This window comes from Simochromis diagramma, unplaced genomic scaffold, assembly GCF_900408965.1.
Source record: "Simochromis diagramma unplaced genomic scaffold, fSimDia1.1 OVJJ01000361.1, whole genome shotgun sequence".
In the NCBI taxonomy this organism is placed as follows: Eukaryota; Metazoa; Chordata; class Actinopteri; order Cichliformes; family Cichlidae; genus Simochromis; species Simochromis diagramma.
The window spans coordinates 3,156,574-3,176,448 of NW_024386860.1; the positions used below are offsets into that span (position 1 = coordinate 3,156,574).

Here is a 19,875-nt window from a genome sequence, read left to right on the forward strand (position 1 = left end):
GCCTCTTCATCCAGAAAGCTGCCGCTCACTCAACCATTCTCGGTAAACTCTATAGAGATGGTTGTGTGGAGAAAAATCCTAGTAAATTGCCAGTTTTTTTAAGAAACTGTTAAATTGACCTGTCTAGACCAGCCTGTTTACACACAGGGTGGTTCTCGGTGTCAGATTCACTTAAATCACTTTTCTTCTCTATTCTGATGTTCGGCTTGAACTTGAACAGCAGGTCATCTTGATCATGCTTGCATTCCTAATTGCACCAAACCGTTGCCATTAGATATTTGCATTACAGAGTAGGTGTACCTAACAAAATCGCCGTTGAGCGTAAATTAATGTCCTTTCTGAGGGTAATTTTCACCATTTTTTTTTTTTTTAACAAATTTATTTGTAGTACTTATCATTATAAAGCTTGAGAACATACATCCTTATTTTCAGATATGTTTTTGTAGATATCTGACCTATCAGTTATACCTCCATGGTCCTGACTACAGCCTTCCATAAGGACACCAACAGTCCCAGACTCACTGAGGATGGTTTTCATTAACGGATTAATTAGATTAACTTAAGTAACTGATCGGGATCTGTGTGTTTTTATATGTATTTGATATAAGAAAACTGAATAATCCTAAATGATATCAAATCCCCGAAGTTGCTGTCTAAAACCTGCCTTATGCAGTGCAGAGTTGTTATATTTTTGTACATTTAAACAGGTATTTTTATTTAATTGTAACCTTTAGGCTTTTTGTTTCTTCTGCTACATCATCAGTTCTTTTCCAGGATGGTTTTGTTTACCTAATTTAAATGTGTTTAAAAATGTTGAAGTAGCAAAAAGTGCTACTTTGCACGTGTTTTTCTCATTGATAGTATGAATTTAGAACACACTTGCTGATAGTCCAGCAGATATCCCACTATCTAGTTTTAAAAAACTGACAATTTATTTTTACTTTGTATTTTCTTATTTAAAAAAATAATTTTAGATTTTTGTCTTTTTTTTTTATTACCTGTAATTTGTAATATGTATTTATTTTCCCTCTCAGTATCAGAAACAAGTGTCTAAAGTGTCTATAACATTTAAATGGCTATATGTTTGAAATAAGGTAAAAGTCTAGTTTGGGTACCACTTGGCTTCATGTTAAAGGCAGCAGCTCAGGTCTGAGTTTCCGCCTTTGGCCTCTAGGCGGCGCGATTTCCTTCGACATTTTCTTTGTTTTTTCCATCTCTCGCCCGCTCCCCGTTAGCTCTGTTAAACGGTGGCTGACTATATTTTTAAAACATTTTTATGATGGCGGAGGACAGTGAATCCGCAGCCAGTCAGCAGAGCCTGGAGCTGGACGACCAGGACACTTGCGGGATAGACGGAGACAACGAGGAGGAGAATGAGCATATGCAAGGGTGAGGGGTGGCCTGTCCGGTCGGCTCGGGGAAACGCAGTAACGTTATTCCAGGCAGCCTGCTTGTGAGCGGCTAAGGCAGTGAGCCTGCTACTATTAGCAGACAGCAAACACAGGCCGTCTTGAACTGTTTATAACGTTGTGACCTCTTTAAAGCTCTCCGACTGAATGACATGGCGGGCAACCATTAAGACAAACCGCTAGCTAGCTAACGTTAAGTAGCTGAGCTGTCATTCGTTGCTATGGTAGCTAACGTTAGCTCTGTGTGCGGGTCTAGCCAGCATCCATCCTCATCGTTTGTTTTCATGTCTGTAGCAGTCCAGGGGGAGAGCTGGGGGCCAAGAGGAAGAAGAAGAAGCAGAAGAGGAAGAAAGAGAAGCCAAGCTCGGGGGGAGCCAAGTCTGACTCTGCCTCGGACTCTCAGGAGATCAAGGTGTGATGGTGATGATGACCCAGTGAAAAGAGTGCACACACCCTTTTTTTAGGGCAGGGGATACAATACAAAACAAGGTTCTTTTAATATGCTGAAAATAAAAGAGGAGGGGTAAGAAAAGGGAAGGCAACAACCCAGAATTCAGCTTGTTTGCCGTCAATGTGTCATGGTCAGTAAGGTTTTTCCAGCCTTGGCATGCTCCCTGTTTGTATTCTGTAATGAGGTTCTAGAATGAGGTAGTTTATTTTGCTAAAAGGATATATCACAAACTTTTAGCCAGCTGTGAGATTTCTACATACTGCATGCTGCTTTAGAAAAATAAACAATAACTACATCCAGACTCTGATGTTCTGATCGGCTGAAGAAAGCAAATCAAGCTTAACTAAATGATTTAATGACAGGGACTGTCATATTTGGGTTTTTGCATTTATAATTTAAAGATCATTGACTTCATCAATCATTTATACAGTGACATGATTAATCTGGTTTCTCTTGCTCAGTGGGAGTATTGTGTCCAGGAAAAGACCTGTGTAAACATGACTATAAGACTGTTTATTTGCATGCCCTCTGATGTTGCCTCTCGTCTACATTTAGATTATTTAAAGCATCCAGTGTTTGGTTGAGTGATACAGACATTAAGTAATCTGTGTATGTGTGCCCGCTTTAAATCAGAACCCTGGGCTGCCCATCCAGAAGCTGCAGGACATCCAAAGAGCTATGGAGCTGCTTTCCTGCCAGGGTCCAGCAAAGAGTATAGATGAGGCAGCCAAGCACAAGTACCAGTTCTGGGATACTCAGCCTGTCCCAAAATTAAGTAAGTACTTAGTTAAATTCATTTAAATGAACTGCACTCCTGTTTAAATTGGTATTATTTCCTCTGTCAACAGAAATTATTTTTCTTTCTGCACCAGCGCCATCTGCTGGTTTTATCTCCTCAGTCTGCTGATTTAGGCCAGTATCTTAGAAACATGTCAGCTGCAATGTACAGTAGGGGTCCATGCATTCCCACTGGGCATGCTCAGCAGCATTAGATCAAGCTGTTTCCATAACAGCCATGACCCAATGAGTCAGGCCTTTGTGCAGCCACAGGCTGTGGGGGTCGACGCAGGACAAACAGCAGCAGATTTATATAAAGTCTGATGCCATCAGCGGTTTTGTGCATTGCTCACAGTTTAAGGACATGGAGTTTTATGAGGTCCCGTGGAAGTGTGGTGATTGGAAAACAGTTGCAAACCTTTGACAAAAGGCTGTGCTATTTTTGTAGATGAAGTTGTGACGAGTCACGGGCCAATTGAGGCTGACAAAGAGAACATCAGACAGGAGCCATATTCTTTACCTCAAGGCTTTATGTGGGACACTTTGGATCTCAGTAATGCAGATGTTGTAAGTGCAGTCTTTGTTCAAAATACACCAATGAGATTAATCAGATTAATCAAAACAGAATGATTTATTGTCACGCTCTTTTGCAGCTGAAGGAATTGTACACATTGTTAAATGAAAATTATGTGGAGGATGATGATAACATGTTCAGATTTGATTATTCTCCAAACTTTCTTAAATGGTAAGCTTCTTCATGTTTATCACATGATGCAGTACAGTAGCTTTAAATGTATGCGGTTATAATAAAAATATTTTTTTCCCCTCTCAGGGCTTTACGTCCACCGGGCTGGTTACCACAGTGGCATTGCGGAGTGAGAGTGTCTTCAAATAAGAAGCTCGTTGGCTTCATCAGTGCCATCCCTGCAGATATACGAGTCTATGATACGTGAGTGTTCATTACTTATTGTATGCATTTGAGAACAGCAGTGATGGGGAAAGTGTTTTATTCATTCAATCCATCCTTTTGTTTCTTTTCTTTTCTCGCTTGTGGCTCCAGGCTGAAGAGGATGGTAGAAATCAACTTCCTGTGTGTTCATAAGAAGCTGCGTTCAAAGCGCGTTGCTCCTGTGCTCATCAGAGAGATAACAAGGAGAGTGAACTTAGAAGGAATATTTCAGGCCGTATACACCGCCGGAGTTGTGCTGCCTAAACCCGTGTCTACATGCAGGTATGTTATTCACTAGTCACACATGCTGCACATGGGCAGCATGTTAAAATATATAAAACAAGGCACTCTCTTTTCATATAAAATTAAAATACCTTTATACTCGTGGCATGGTCATATTTAACTTAAAGCTCTGATGGGGGAAAATTGAGTCTACTCTGAATCTTTTCCACCAGTAAACCTCCACCAGTACTTTACTGGTCTAGTTTTCCACTCTTAACCATAGGTTTGCTATTGGTGGAACACCACTAGAAAGATTCAGCCATTCAGTGCCATGAGAATATAAGCATTTTAATTTTTTAATGAAACAGAGTGCCCTGGTGTTTGTTTGTTTTTTGATATGTTAGCTTATACGTATCTCTTCTAAAGAGCACATCTAGTGGAAGTGTTTTGAATTCAGGAAGCACTCCTTTTTTCTTTTTAATGTTGGTCTCCTGTTTTGTTTTTTTGTGTATTTTTTATCCCCAGGTACTGGCACCGCTCTTTGAACCCTAGAAAGCTTGTGGAAGTTAAATTTTCCCATCTGAGCAGAAACATGACCCTGCAAAGAACCATGAAACTCTACAGACTACCAGATGTAAACACTTACACTCATAAGTCCTGCATCTCGCTGTTCCTCTTGATAGCAGGAACTCTTAGAGATTTTCATTTTGCTCTCTCCACCCTGTGCAGAGCACCAAGACTCCAGGTCTGCGGCCGATGGAAAGGCGTGACGTCGGTCAGGTTACTGAACTGCTACAGAGATACTTGAGACGTTTCCAACTTGCTCCTTCTATGGGAGAGGAGGAGGTGGCTCACTGGTTCTTACCACAGGACAACATAATTGACACATATGTAGTAGAGGTGTGTGGATTCAGATTTGCAGCCTGATGTTGATGGCTCTTCTGCACTTAAAGTGACATTGTTCTTGTTTTTATTTCCCTCAGGGTGCTGGTGGCATTCTCACAGATTTCACTAGTTTCTACACTTTGCCCTCGACTGTGATGCATCACCCTCTCCATAGGAGCCTGAAGGCTGCTTACTCTTTTTACAACATTCATACACAAACCCCGCTACTGGACTTAATGAATGATGCACTGATCCTGGCCAAACTGGTAATCTTATTTTCTGCTTTTAAACACTTGCCAGTACCAAAGACAACAGCTGATGAGATCAGTGACATAAACATAAACGGCAACAAGAAGACGCACGTGTGAGGGGGAAAAAATGGCACAATACAGACCAGACTCATTATATAGAAGGATAGATATTTTATTTTATGAATACCAAGATGGTTTATGTACTTTCTTTTTTCTTTTTTTTTTACGCAAAGCCTTATAAATCATTGGGAGTCAGTGATGTTTGGTTAGATAGATGAGGAGTGAGAGTATGATCCAACATTTTACTTGTGCAGTAGAGGATAAAAGTGAGAGAGACTGACCCGGTCTGATCTTTATTTATTTGAGGCCAGAGCAGGGCTCTGTGCTGAGAACCAAGTTCCATGGTAGTTTTCTATTATCTCAAGTCATTTCCTCTAACATCAGCACTCAAGTTGATTCAGAGTTTCTGGTTCTAGATACAAGCACATCTGACCAGTCAAACTTTTTATTGTACCGGAAGCTGAGTGTCTGATTTTACAAACGAAGAGTAAACTGTAATATTAGAAAATATGAAGAGGCTACACACAATAGAGAATGCAGGTGACACAGCTGCTGCAGAAAAGTCAGGGGTGTGAGAGGAAAAACAAAGTTTAGCCTATTTTGATGGCAGAAAGAAAAGCTGACAAAAATGCCAGTTGTGTGAGTTAACAGACTTACTAATATCACAACTTTACTATTAAGAAACACGAGAATCTGATGGGTTATAATCAAGTAGTCCAGTGTTCAGATTTGCATATCGTGGTCTTGTTTTTTCTTTTGTCTTCTTTTGTTTTGTTTTTTTCAGCTGCACCCTCGATGGTGTTGAATGGTCTAAGAGCATGTAAAGAACAAACACAAAAACAGAATTCAAATGTAGACTTAGGCTACCTGCGACTGATATGAAGTCAAGTAGAAATGGGTGTCCAGATTATATTCATGATATTATTGATTAAAAAAACTCAAGAAATAAAATTGAACGAAATAAACTGTATTTATTACTAATAAAATGAATGATGAAGCTATTTTCACAAGTCTTGATCAGTCAGTAGGCGATATAACTGGAATATAACTCAGGTTAGGTTTGCAGCACAAGTTACTATGGCGATGTACCCCGAGAAGAAGTGAACCACTTTCATAGTGCAGAAAACCCAGGGGTAACCCCCAAGGTTACTGGGATAAGCTAAAATCCTGCTGCTTCGTAGTACGGGCCTGGTGTCAACCAGCTGGCAAGGCTACTCTGAGCTCTGCATACAAACGCAAACTGAGAGCAGGGTTTCTCCAGATACTTTTGATAATTTTCTTGCTGCTGTGTTAGTTATCATGGTGTTTGTTCTTTGTGTTTAACAGAAAGGTTTTGATGTGTTCAATGCCTTGGACCTAATGGAGAATAAGGTGTTTCTGGAGAAGCTCAAGTTTGGGATAGGAGATGGAAATCTGCAGTATTACCTCTACAACTGGAAATGTCCCCCTATGGACCCTGATAAGGTCAGTCTCAGGTGGTAATCACACACCAACTATTGGTCAGCATCCTGTGATAAGACTCCATGACAATTAGTGGAAAAAGTGGAAATAGTCTTTGGTTCAGATCTCAGTAGAGCTGCTTCTTGTGCCTGATTGTGCAAGCTTCACAGTCAAATAAGTCTATAGCTTTGAAGCAAATCCACAGAGGCCTGATAAGGAGAAATCATCCTCTGACATGATTAAGTATGCCTTAGATCATGGAAGCCTAGTTTTGATTGCAAAGATGTATCCTGGGAAAAAACACAGGACTTTTGGAACAATGTCCTTTTGACAAATTAGACCAAAGTGGAGTTTATCAGTGCAAACACCTCATACCAGCAGTCAAGCACGGAGGTAGAGGGTGATGATTTGCACTTGCTTTGCTAGCCTATGTCAGATCATAAAAAGTTTGATCTGTGTGTTTCAGGTTGGTCTGGTCCTTCAGTAGCAGCTCTCTTCACGGCAGCTGCATAAACTCGGGAGGCTCTCAGCGATCTCTGGAAATACCTTACCTGGACACGCAGGTGGCCCGAGCTAGACAATGAGAACTGCGACAGTAAATCCAACCTGGCGCCCGAGTGGAGCTTTCACTCGGCACTTGTATCATCAAAAACATTCTCAGTTCACCCGGAGGTGAAAACTCTTAAACCATCCAACATCCTGAATGTGAAGTCATGCTATGCCTGAGATACTCATACGACACAACGCTCCTGACATAAGCGCTCACGTTTAAAACACACACACACCGGTCTGACACTCGAGGATGCCTTGACATTGTGTATTCTGTTTTAAGTTCTTCTTCCTCAGTAGACACCAATGGACCGGCACGTCATTTAACTTTACTTACGTGGAACTATGTAAATGATAATCAACTAAGCAAGCAAGACCTGACATAATTAACAACTGTTGTAATTTTATTTATCCTGTCCATACAGTTACTGTTCCCAAACCCCTTTCTTCTCCTCCTCCTTCCTGCTCCTGCTGCACTTATTTTTGCTCCAGTTTCATATCAGTGCGGTCAGTCGAGCGTCTCTGCTGGCTGTTTTGGGCCTCAGTAGAATTAGAAATGCTGATCTTAACTTTTAAAATGACAAACTGCAAACACTGAGAGGGAGGAAAAAAGGATTCATCCCACTGGTGCATTGATATACATGTGCTTTGTTAAAGAGCATATGGTAGTTAATTGTACATTTAAAGGCAGATCATATTTATTTGTGTAGTGTGAGTTTGAGGGGTTTGGGAGGGCTGATCCAAAGTATTCTCCTCATGAGTAGCTTAGAAGTCACCGAGTTTGTTCAAAGTGTTTGGGGGTTTGTTTATTTTTTTTAATGAATGTATTGCAGAGACGAAGCACAATTACTCCGTTCTTAAACATACAAAATAAATGGGTCCTCGTTTCAAATCAGATGGGATTGCCCTAGAATCTGAACAGCCATGGTTTTTTTATGAAGGACGGGCGCAGTTTTCACCTTGTAAAACCGTTTCTAGAGCTGGCGTTTTTTAATACATTAAAACAACATGTTTGGTTGTACACTCTTTGTAGTAACAAACCCAAGCGTAGGGTTGTTTGCATGTCAGTGGTGTGCTGTCCAGTTAGTAAAGCTGTTCAGTTAGAAGTAATAGGAGCTGGTCTGGTCAGTGCATAAGCAGGGCAGTGAGAATGACGCCGGTGAACGTGGGGAAAAACTTCGATTTTATACAAAAAAAATTAAAGTTTCTGTTTAGAGCCAGGTTTAAAAAAAAAAAAAAAGAGGTTTATTTACTATGGAAGGACTCTGTTCAGCAGCGGTTAAAGCAAACAGGGCACATCTTCTGTTACTTTGGTCACTGCCACCCACAACAGTGGATAAACTGCTCTGTGCTTATTAAACAAAGGACTTGTTTAATCACGGGTGCAGTGGCATCAGCTTGAAGTGTCCTCTCCTCCAGATCCGCTTTCATTGACTTCTCTGGGTTTATTTTTTTTAATGATACTGTATTTTGTGTATGTTTGTTTTTTTTCTACATGTGTTGTGCAGCTAAGTGCGTGAAACGGTTGTGATATTTATAACTGTACCTTCTTTTTCTTTTCTTTTTTAATGTCTTACATCATTTCTTTCCTCCTTTTCAGTATTTAAAACAAACATGACTGTCAGATTTGTGATTTAAGAGCTGGATGAGGATCTTTGATAAAACTGTTTTATTTTTTTGTCTGTGGTGGAGCTGCTGGTTAATTTAAATGTTCTAGTTCCTTAATGTTCACGGGGCTCTGCGTAACTTGCAAGGTAAAGAGGCTGCTTTTTATTTTAATGACTTTATTGTTAATATTTGATGTACTTTTCTAATCATCCCTTTATAGATTAGCCAGAAGAGGATAAATATTTGTCCTGTTGGTGCTTCAGGGCTCAAAGATGTTGTTGTTCTTTTTAAAAATCACTTAAAGGTTGAATGACGTTATCTTCTACAAACGTGTTCCTGGCATTAATTTAACTGAGAGTGGGTCGCTGGGTCAAAGCTGTGTGCCTCATGGATGTTGCTGTGTCACAGATGTGTTGCTTGCAGCTGTCTGAATGAACTCTGAGCATGTCTGTTTCGCTGCTGCATTGATTTATAGCATCAATGTTTCTAGCCACGCCCTTTAGCGAGAACTCGGTCAGAAGTACCTGCCTTATTTAAAGGTTGTTTTTTTGTTTTGTTTTGTTTTTTTTAAGGTTTGGAGGTGGGGTGAGGGAGGGTGTACTTTTGAAATGTCATAAAGCTTTCTCTAACTGAAGAACAATATTTTTATTCGATTCCATTGTAAGCTGTGAAAAAGCTGAAGAACTTGTACCAGCATCATTTAGACATGACCCCATGCAAATAACAATCTGTTTCAACACACGTCGGCTATACCAGCATGGATATTTGATTGAATAAACTCACTTTAAAAAGGAACACGAGTCATGACTCCTTTGTGACGCACTGCAGGAAACACTGTTTCACAGCACATATTTTGAATTTAAGTATTTGTAATTCAGGCACCACAGTGGTTAGCACTATTTCCTCACAGCAAAAAGGTCCTCAGTTCAATTCCACCATCAGGCTGGGATCTTTTCTATTTATTAATACTAATTTTATTAGAAATAAGTAGTGGAGCTGATATTTTGTTTGGGATGTGTGGTGTTATGTCTGTGTCTGCAGAGGCAATGTCATTTCCTGCAAAGGATTAATAAAGGATCTTTCTATCGATGTTAATCTTTCCCCTCCAGCCATCGATTTTCTGCTTATCTGGATCACAGGAGCAGCAGTCTAAGCAGAGGCACTCAGACCTCCCTTCCCAGGAGGGCATCAAGACATTCCCAATTCAACCAAGTGATGTAATCTCCCAGTACCTTTGTCCATCTATAGATATTTACAGCAAACTAAACTTGGAAAATGATCATTAAGTTGGCTCATTTTTGCCTGCCTGAGGGCTAAAACTTCTGCTTACATTTCAACATGAATGTACTACTACTTTCTACTTAGTACCCGAGTAATCCAGCAGAACAGCTCCAAGATGGTGGTGGTGTAAAGGCAGCCCTCTCTATGATATAGAGGAAATATATTTCATTTGAGGGTAAAATATTACAAGCTCCATTTAAAACAAACAGCACTATCAAAATACCAGGAAAAACTTAATTGCCTTTATAAAAAACAATGTGTGCAGACCAGCTTTAATTGTGGACAAATTGAAATTCAAACTTCAGTCAGGTATAAATATACCCAAACGGTATGTTTATTTTTTTTTCTGTCCACCAAAGTAAATATGATTCAATAGATTTTTGTAATTCCACGAAAAATCACCTTGCCCGGTGGGCCGATGGCCAGTCCAGCTATGGTCATTACGAGGGAAATTTCTTTTGCAGTTTGTCTGAAAAGATGGACTTGCGCTTCGGGATCCTTTAAACATCATCAGGCGCGTTGCTACGCGCTGTCTGTCCTGTCTGTGAGCTCACAAAGCAGCAGTTCGGGGATGAATGACGTCACACACATGGATCCTCTGTCGGAATATAGTAAAACCGAGGACGGTTGGTTAGTTGGCTTAGTCCTCCTTTGATCGAATCAAAGGATCGAAGAGAGCTGACGTCATGGCTGACGTCACGGTCGCTGCCAGAAAAATCTATAAATAGACCCCAGTTTCTTGAATTCGGCATTTCAAGAAACACCTAGTTGTTTTCGCAAGCCAGGAATCCTTGGGAAAGAGAATAGTTTAACACTCAAATTATTCAGTTAGCGGTTTTGTTTTGTTTTTTGCAAAACTTTTATAGAAATGTCACAGGAACCGTCCAGCAATTCAGTGTCTCACAGAGAAACGAGAGAGGAAGGACCGTCCAACTCAGGGGAGAGAGGAATAGTCCAGGGCATGGAGCCCAAAAAGAAAATTCGCATAAGCGAGATAGAGGGGGTGCCCTTAAAGATAACACTGCAGATTGGAGCACTTGAGCAAGATGTGCATGAACTTGAGGAAACGCAAGAGTTTCTCCTTGAACAGAACAACACCATTGTTGTTCAGCTGTCCAAGGCTGAAAGCGAGAGAAATGAACTAAAGAAACGGAATGCAGATCTCGAGAAAGCTTTGAAAACTATTCAGTGTCAAGTGGAAGAATTACAGTTTTCAAAACCCAAAAATGCTGCTGAACCTGAGGGACTTGAGACTCCTGTTGCTCAACCACCTCAGGACGAGGTTCAGGGTACTGGTATGTGGCATCGTGGTGCCAAATGCCTACTTAAAGTAGGTTTAGGTCTTGCCACAGCGGCCCTTATTGTTCCTGCAGCTTTCTGGGTCTTCTCAAAGATGTCCACCTGACGTGAATGACTCAGCTGCTCCCTGTGGCATTGTGTTTATAACTGATGCGCACCTGCGGACCACTTATGTGCACCCCTGTTTATAATCTTGTGAAAGACGCACGACAGACCTGACCATATACTCGTGTTTTTCATCATCTACTTTTATTACTACAGGTTTACCACTACAGATGGCTGCAGCTCACAGCCACACACAGTAACAACAACAACACAGCAGGACCTAGTTCAGCCTTTAAACCAGCAAGGCATGATTGCAGATTGGCGCTCAGGTGCGTCCACCTCCCCTGCTTTCCAACCACGGTCCACCAACTACACCAACCTCCGATAACTATGCCGTGCTCTCCTTTAAGTTTTATTTTGCCCCTCACCCCCCAACCAGTCGTGGCAGATGACTGCCCCTTCTTGAACCTGGTTCTGCCTCAGGTTTCTTCCTGTGAAAGGGAGTTTTTCCTGGCCACCGTTGCCCAGTGCTTGTTCATAGGGGATCATTTGATTGTTGGGGTTTATCATTTAAAATGTCATTTTATTTAAATTATTTCAGGTGAGGGGTTCACTTGATAGGGAGCACAAAAAGCTGCAAATATTAAAAAACAACAAAAAGTGTATTTAGCAGAAAATAAAAAATAAAAAAAACAAATATTAAATTTCCCTACTGCTTCGTTTATTTACTTAAAAGAACAGCTTTAAATTTTGTGTGATAGTGTCATGGCTCTTGGTCAAGTGATCCAGGGTTTATCTTTTGGACTGTGTGAATCTGGTTTAATTTGTGTCCTTTGATTTAATAGTATTCATGGTTCTGTTTCTCGTCTCCCATGTGTCCATGTTGCTTTTGTATGTCGTGTCTCTTTAGCCGCCGCAGCAGTGGGCGGGCACATCCACACCATCCACGTCGCCGCCAACATACGTTGTATGTTTAGACCATTTATATCATTTGACATCCACAGGACATAGAGGTTCGAAAGACACTGAGTCATGCAATACCTTTAATGAGAATACTGTCAGTGAACACTGATGAGCTTCTGCTTCTTTAATGAGCCATAATTCTCATTAAAGAAGCAGGTTGGCTCATAAAGTGCTCTGTAGTTATCTAATGCAACTGCCATTTGTTTCAGGACATAACCACAATCTGTAATCAACACAGGGTTTATTGAACCGTCGGGTGTGCAGACAACATGACACGCATGAAAAATGGGTAAGGACATTTTGTGAACACTCATAGTTGATGTCTTAATTTTGGGAATAGCTACTATGTAATTGATGCTTCCTATTCTATCAGATAAGGTGCACCTTGTGTGGAAGTTAAGTTGGCTCATTTTTGCCTGCCTGAGGGCTAAAACTTCTGCTTACATTTCAACATGAATGTACTACTACTTTCTACTTAGTACCCGAGTAATCCAGCAGAACAGCTCCAAGATGGTGGTGGTGTAAAGGCAGCCCTCTCTATGATATAGAGGAAATATATTTCATTTGAGGGTAAAATATTACAAGCTCCATTTAAAACAAACAGCACTATCAAAATACCAGGAAAAACTTAATTGCCTTTATAAAAAACAATGTGTGCAGACCAGCTTTAATTGTGGACAAATTGAAATTCAAACTTCAGTCAGACCATATTCAATTGTATAAATATGCATGAAACCAAATGCAATGCTACTAATCTGCTGAAACAATGAATGCAAACCTGCAGGTCTGAGGGTTCCCCAGATAAAAAATACTTGGCAGAAAAGTCGAAACCTTGTTCCCAAAAACCTTTTTCTTCTCTTTACGCTTCCAGAAATTCTTTATATAAACTATTCACATAAGTAATGTCCAGACTGAGGCTGCAAGCACTGTTCAAAAACCAAAAAATAAACAACACTGGAAACTCCTGAGCTAAACAGTCTTTAAAGTTTCTCTTTCACTTTACAGCTATTTCTTCGGCTTCCCTTTCTTTTTCTTTGCAGGGTTAGCAACGATTCTCTTCACCTGGAGCGGCTGCAGAGTGCAGGAGGGAGACTCTGACACCTCCTCAGATTCACTTTCCAGTTTCCTTTTTTGTCCCCTTCTTTCACCACCTTCCTCCTCCTCCATGGCAACAGGTTCTTCAGGCTTAGCACCTTGCAGCCACGCCATGTCCAATGTAGGCACTCTGGGCTTAATGGCATCGACAGTGTCGGTAAACACCCCATCGTCACTGGAGGAGCACCGTCTGAACCCCAGGGCGAGCACGCTTTTCAGCCCCAGCGGCTCCGACACACTCTGGCTCAGGCGAGGCACCTGGCAGGCCGGCACTCCTCTGGTGGTGCTCAGAGCGATCAGGTGATTAGTCATGTGTTTCGGTTTGACAGACTTGCACACAAGCAGCAATCTGAGTTCGTTTCTCTCTAGAGCCTTGGTCACCTCGTTGATGCCGATGGCCAGCTGCCGTCTGGCTGCCACATCTGTCCAGCCGTTTTTGGAGGAATCGCTCACCTGGGGAACAGGTTGTGGTGCGACATCAGGTTTTTTGCCTTTCTTTTTCCTCCATGGGCGAAACACTTTCACTTCTTTTTTCTCCAGACCCATTGAGATCAACTTATCCTTCAGAGTTTTCAGGATGAAGTGCATGTCCTCTTGGGGGAGCGGGCTCCATTTTGAGGCAAAGGGTGAGGTGAAGGAGGTCTTGGCTGGAGTCTGCTTTTTGATTTCCTTTTTAGTCGGCTTTCCGGGAGCTGCCATGACTGTTTGGAGCATAAAACAACCGACACTGTAACAAAAGAGAGAAAAACTGCTTTAGAGACTGGCAACCAATCACTGGATACTTTATTAAGTACAACCGTTCACCTGACTGGTAATGAAGGCAATCAGATGAGTTCCCTGTACTTAACCTCCACAATCACCAGATCTCAATCAGAGAGAGCACCTTTATGATCTGGTGGAACAGGAGAGTCACATCGTGTATGTGCAGCCACAAATGTAATGCTGTCATGTCAACATGGGTCACATGTTGATCCCCCAAGAATCTTTCATGAAGAAATAAAGCAGTTCTTAAGGCAAATGGGGGTCCAACCCAGCACAAGGAAGATGTATGAACTGGCCAGTAAATGTAAATAATTATTGATGTTAAATTAAAGCACAGAAATGCCAAAGATGAGTTAAACAGCTTACTCACATATAAAAAATGCATACCGAAATCTTTTTAATTTTCTTGTCTGTTTAAAAGGTAAAAAAGTAAAAGCAGTAAAGAGTAAACACGACTAAGAGGAATAAAGTACATTTTAAGATGAGTGAATAAAATAGAAAAAACAAGAGCACATTTATTAAATTTTTTTTATCCATAAGTCAGACTAAACAAACAACGCCATTATACACTAATACGGTTAGTAACGTTTTCATTTCGCATTTCTTTAACCCACATGGAAATTAGGGCTGCACGATTTTGCATAAAATGAGAATCACGATTTTTTGGCTTAGAATTGAGATCACGAGTCTCTCACGATTTTCTTTTCCAGTATAAATATTTATTGCACTTATTAACTGCACATCAACTTCGTAACAGTTGAGACTGAACATAAAAACAATAAATAAACATAAAAACAACAAATGTCTCACGTTTTGTTGTTGCTGCAAAATGTTGTACTGCTTGAAATTCCGTCTCCACCGTTGCTCGACACTGCGTGTATAGAGCAGGTAGTGCAACAATAGAAAAATAGTTGCGGGACGGCACTGTGTAGCGTTTGTCTAGGGCGTTGATCACTTTCCTAAATCCCTCGTTTTGCACAGTGTTGATGGGAGCCATATCTTTGGTCAGGTGATAAGTAATAGCTACGGTGGCCCCTAGAGACAAAGCAAATGCAAACTCCAAAGCACATGCAAACTCCAAAACGCGTACAAACTCCAAAACGCGTACAAACTCCAAAACACTTGCAAGATCCAAAACACTTGCAAACTCCAAAACACAACGGAAGTGCTCCAGGACGCTAGGGGCAGTGTTGAGCTTTTGTTACCTAGTAACTACACAAGCCAGGAAATGCCAATGACCGGATTTGGGGTTTGCAGCCTTAAAGGCCGCATTTTAAGGCCGATTACGTCACAGCGACAAGAGAAGGCTTTCCCAATTCAAAGGCTGCTCGAAATGCGGCCCTCAAATGCGTCCTTAATTTCCCTGAATTTTAAGGATGGGTCGGTGTAGCCTTCATGGCCCAACATATCCCAGACTTCATAGTGCGGTGGTGGTGTGGATAATTTTGCCGGAAAAAAAAAACGGTGGAAGCGGAGCGGAGGAAGAGTAAACTTTCAGAAGTAAGTACTGAATATTATGTCACTTATTTATGCGCAAATATTTTTTTAATGAAGAACATTAAACCATTATTGTTGGCCACATGTCGGGAAAGTTATGTGACATTAGCGATGTCTGTACTTTCAGAATTAACTTGGTTTTAAAGCCTTTACTTTAAAAAATATATATATAGTCGACCTTAATCTTACAGAGATTGTGATGATTTTGTGGATAATTAAAGTCAGTCATATATCCACAAACACAACAAGCTGAAAGTCAGTGATGCTGCTCGGTTTGCAGTCCTGAATATCACAGCACAAGCAGGATCCACTGCACTGTTTAACGTGTGTTTGAACGAGCTGACGGTTCACTCGTTAAGCTGAAAGAAAGATGCTTTAATCACAGGAGTCACACATGTGTCCACTGTACCATCTGGGAACTCTTCTTGTTTCGTAATAACACAAACACTAAATCCTCCTTCTTTTGTGCTGTTTTGTAGCAGTGTATACACCTGAGACTGCCACCTGTCTGTCTGTCCTGCACTCTCTCTCTTTTTCTTTCTCTCTGATTGTGTAATAAAAGTATGAACATGTGTTTATAAGTTACACTTGTGTTTGAATCCTGCAGCTTATCACACATTTGATTTCCATGTGTGACAACTGCAAGTGTCCAGAGTGAGGACAGACTGAGGGACCCACTGCTGCACATCATCTGTGAGGCTTTGCACCCCTAATGATCCACCAGGACAAACTCAACAGTGTGTGAGGAAGAGGAGGAGGAAGAGCCAGCAGCAGCTGACAGATGGAGAGAATAGACAGACTGTTCCCTGTTTGTGAAGGACTGCTAGAAAAGTTTAAAATAACTAATTGTCTGTCCTGAATCAGTCTTATTAGGTAATGTTCAAATAATTTGATCATTCCAGTGTTTTCAGTGTGGGAGAAAGTACTCAGGGCCTTCAAGTTACACACTATGAAAGGCAGCAACAAGTGTAATATTCAGAAACCTAAAGTATGTATCAGCAGCAGAATGGACCTAAAAATAAATGTTTGTTCCAGTTCTATGAAGCTTTGAGTATTTTGGATTAGTAGCACTGCTGTGTTTGTTGCATCATATTGCTGTAATTGTTTATATGCTTTATATATTCTGAGGTAAGTTGATCTATAGTGTTACATCATATTCTATAAGGATGTTATGTGTTTGTATACTTTCTGCCCAGTTTGACCCATTTAGCAGAAGCCAGCCTGTTTAAGGCTCTGATATCTATTCTGTATGACTTAAAGCAGTTATGACATGGTCTGATTTTCTCACCCAATAAAGGAATATTTCATGTATCAGTCTACTCTTCATTTTATCAGAAACAGTTATCACAGCTTGTACATTTTCTTTTTATAAATATATGTAAGCAATGAGCCAAATTTAGTAATGCCAACATACTGAAGGAACAACATTTGTCTCTTATATATGATACACCTATATATGCACTGTCAAAGATACTTGTCTTTGAGTGAAGATTTAAGGTGATAAGACATAAATAACTGCAACTTGAATCTGTACTGAAGCTCAGTATTTGACACAGAGTTCACGTTCACTGCTGTAATAGCTAATAATGATTAATATAATAACTATAATATTGGCCATATTATATTTACATTACCAAAGTGATATGACTTTAGTCTCATGAACAACATCAACTAATTCTTATTTACTAACTAATCTTGAAATAACTGTTCAGTACAGAAATGAAGCCCAAAAATCATGTTTTACTGTCCTGTGGTCTCAGCCTCAGATACTTATCAAATCACACAAAGCTCTTGTAGAAACAAACAAACAAATGAATAAAATATGTTCTCCCTCATTTCTGTCAAACCAAGTTGTATGACACGTTTCCAGCGGTTAGTATCATGGTTGCTAGGCAACCTGGGAAGCGCGACGGAGACTAGACCGTCCCATACAGACAAACTTGCCGTTTATTTTGCAAATCGAGCTCAACACTGCCCCTAGCGTCCTGGAGCACTTCCGTTGTGTTTTGGAATTTGCATGTGTTTTGGAGTTTGCAAGTGTTTTGGATTTTGCAAGTGTTTTGGAGTTTGTACGTGTTTTGGATTTTGTACGTGTTTTGGAGTTTGCAAGTGTTTTGGATTTTGCAAGTGTTTTGGAGTTTGTACGTGTTTTGGATTTTGCAAGTGTTTTGGAGTTTGTATGTGTTTTGGAGTTTGCATGTGTTTTTTAGTTTGCAAGTGTTTTGGAGTTTGCATGTGTTTTTTAGTTTGCAAGTGTTTTGGAATTTGCATGTGTTTTGGAGTTTGCAAGTGTTTTGGAGTTTGTACGTGCTTTGTCTCTAGGGGCCACCGTAAATAGCCTCCGTAATTTCTTTGTTTCAATTTAAATAACTTTATTTGAAAAGCCGACACGACAGTCAAATCATCAAAGAGTCAGCGAAGGCAGTGAAGGTGGAGTTTAAGAGGCGGCGAACACTGTTATCTGACACTGTAGTGTCTGATGTAGGGAAAAGTGCATGAAGTCTCCTTCATGAATCCGCTGGAGTAAAAGTGCACGAGCACAGGAAATAGAAAGTAGGCTTTTCTAAACCAATTAATTAATTGGTTTAAATGCACTCAAAAGTGATTTTTTACACCAAGCAATAATATGAATAAAATGAAACATATAAAATAAAAGGTTTATTTATTCAAATACTTCATTAAAAGGTTAAAAGGTATTTAGGTCTTTGCGCATATTAAAAATGGTTCCTGTGGTCTATAATTATCAGTTCCTTTGATCGAATCAAAGGATCAAAGAGAGCTGACGTCACGGCTGACGTCACGGTCGCTGCCAGAAAAATCCTTAAATAGACCCGTTTCTTTAACTCAGCATTTCAAGAAATACCTAGTTGTTTTCGCAAGCCAGGAATCCTTGGGAAAGAGAATAGTTTAACATTGAAATTATTCAGTTATTGGCTCAATATATAAGACAAAATAAAGAAGTAGAAGGTATTAATATCCATGTTAAGGAGCATAAATTAGCATGCTATGCAGATGATATTTTAATATTTTTGGGTCAACCATCAAATTCTTTACCTAAATTAATGCAATCATTTGAATACTTTGGTCGACTATCTGGATATAGGGTTAATATGAGTAAAACACAATTGCTTAAGTACAATTATATTCCATCAGAAGAAATTAAAAATAAGTATCAATTAGCATGGCAAACAGAGTACTTTAAATATCTAGGAGTCATAATACCTAAGGATCTTACAGAACTATTAGAACGAAATTATTTACCAATACATAAAAAAATTAAGGAAGATATAGCGAGATGGAATTTAATTCCATATTTAAGTTTGTATTCAAGAATAGACTCAATTAAAATTAATATTCTTCTTAAATTATTATATTTATTTCAAACACTACCAATAGAAATTAACCAGAAACAGTTTAATGAATGGGACAAAATTTTGTCAAGATACATATGGCAAGGAAAAAGGCCCCGAATTAGATTTAAAACCCTACAACTTAACAAAGGAAAAGGGGGGTGGGGCTTACCTTCTCTTAGGGAATATTATTGGGCAGCACAATTAAGGCCTATGATATGCTGAAATCCTTCATACGATGCTCAATGGAAAGCCATTGAGGAGGGTCTGACTTCCATCCCCATACAAGCTATTATAGCAGACAGAAGCTTGCAAAATTTAATAAAAACTATTGAAAATCCATGGATCAAGTTGACTTTTAAAATTTGGGAAACAGTAATAAAAGAATATAAACTAGAAGAGGATATATCAGTTCTTAAGTGGTGTGCATATGACACACATTTTGCTCCAAATAAATTGGACACCAGATTAAAAGATTGGACATAGAAAGGATTAACAGCTTTATGTATGGTAATGGAGGAAGGGAGACTAATTAGTTTTGATAAAATGAAAGATAAATATTCATTAGAAACACAGGATTTTTATAGATATCTACAGATGAGGCATTTTGTCAATAAAACGATAAAAGCTAAGGCTGAATTGAGTAAACAGCTGCTAGATGTATTTAAAAGGGCATATAGTTCAAATAAAAATAGAGGTATTATAGGTGACCTCTATAAAGGATTAACAAATATGAAATTACACTCAACCATGTATATCAAAACAAAATGGGAAATTGAGGGAGGAATAGAGATAAAAGGAGGATGAGTGGACAACAATATGGGCATATCAATGGAAATGTAGCAGCTCACAGAGCTGGAGGGAATTTGGGTGGAAATGCCTGATAAGATATTTTATTACACCTCACCAAAAATCTCACTATGAAGGTAACCCTCCCACTTGCTGGAGAAATTGTGGAAATACAAATGCAAATCACTATCAT

At 39.8% G+C, this 19,875-nt stretch overlaps 2 protein-coding genes across 4 annotated transcripts; one reads left to right on the forward strand and one right to left on the reverse strand.

The window, feature by feature from the left end:
• Positions 1-1,084: 1,084 nt before the first annotated feature.
• On the forward strand, positions 1,085-9,396 carry nmt2 (N-myristoyltransferase 2). Of its 2 annotated transcripts, none has more exons than XM_040029684.1 (12): positions 1,085-1,389; positions 1,707-1,821; positions 2,494-2,635; positions 3,086-3,204; positions 3,291-3,382; positions 3,470-3,586; positions 3,698-3,868; positions 4,334-4,442; positions 4,538-4,708; positions 4,792-4,959; positions 6,331-6,468; positions 6,911-9,396. In XM_040029684.1, exons 1-12 carry the CDS (start codon positions 1,277-1,279, stop codon positions 6,929-6,931), a joined length of 1,476 nt encoding a protein of 491 aa, XP_039885618.1. In that variant the 5' UTR covers positions 1,085-1,276; the 3' UTR covers positions 6,932-9,396. The 2 variants fall into 2 exon arrangements, with proteins under 2 accessions (XP_039885618.1, XP_039885617.1); XM_040029683.1 differs by having other exon boundaries at positions 1,091-1,389; positions 1,704-1,821.
• Positions 9,397-11,989: 2,593 nt separating this feature from the next.
• LOC120732242 (ribonuclease P protein subunit p38-like) lies at positions 11,990-14,900 on the reverse strand. 2 transcript variants are annotated; one of them, XM_040029697.1, is made up of 2 exons: positions 14,857-14,900; positions 11,990-14,011 (listed from the first exon to the last, which is right to left on the reverse strand). In XM_040029697.1, exon 2 carries the CDS (start codon positions 13,996-13,998, stop codon positions 13,195-13,197), a length of 804 nt encoding a protein of 267 aa, XP_039885631.1. In that variant the 5' UTR covers positions 13,999-14,011; positions 14,857-14,900; the 3' UTR covers positions 11,990-13,194. The 2 variants fall into 2 exon arrangements, with proteins under 2 accessions (XP_039885631.1, XP_039885629.1); XM_040029695.1 differs by lacking the exon at positions 14,857-14,900 and adding an exon at positions 14,089-14,393.
• Positions 14,901-19,875: the final 4,975 nt, after the last annotated feature.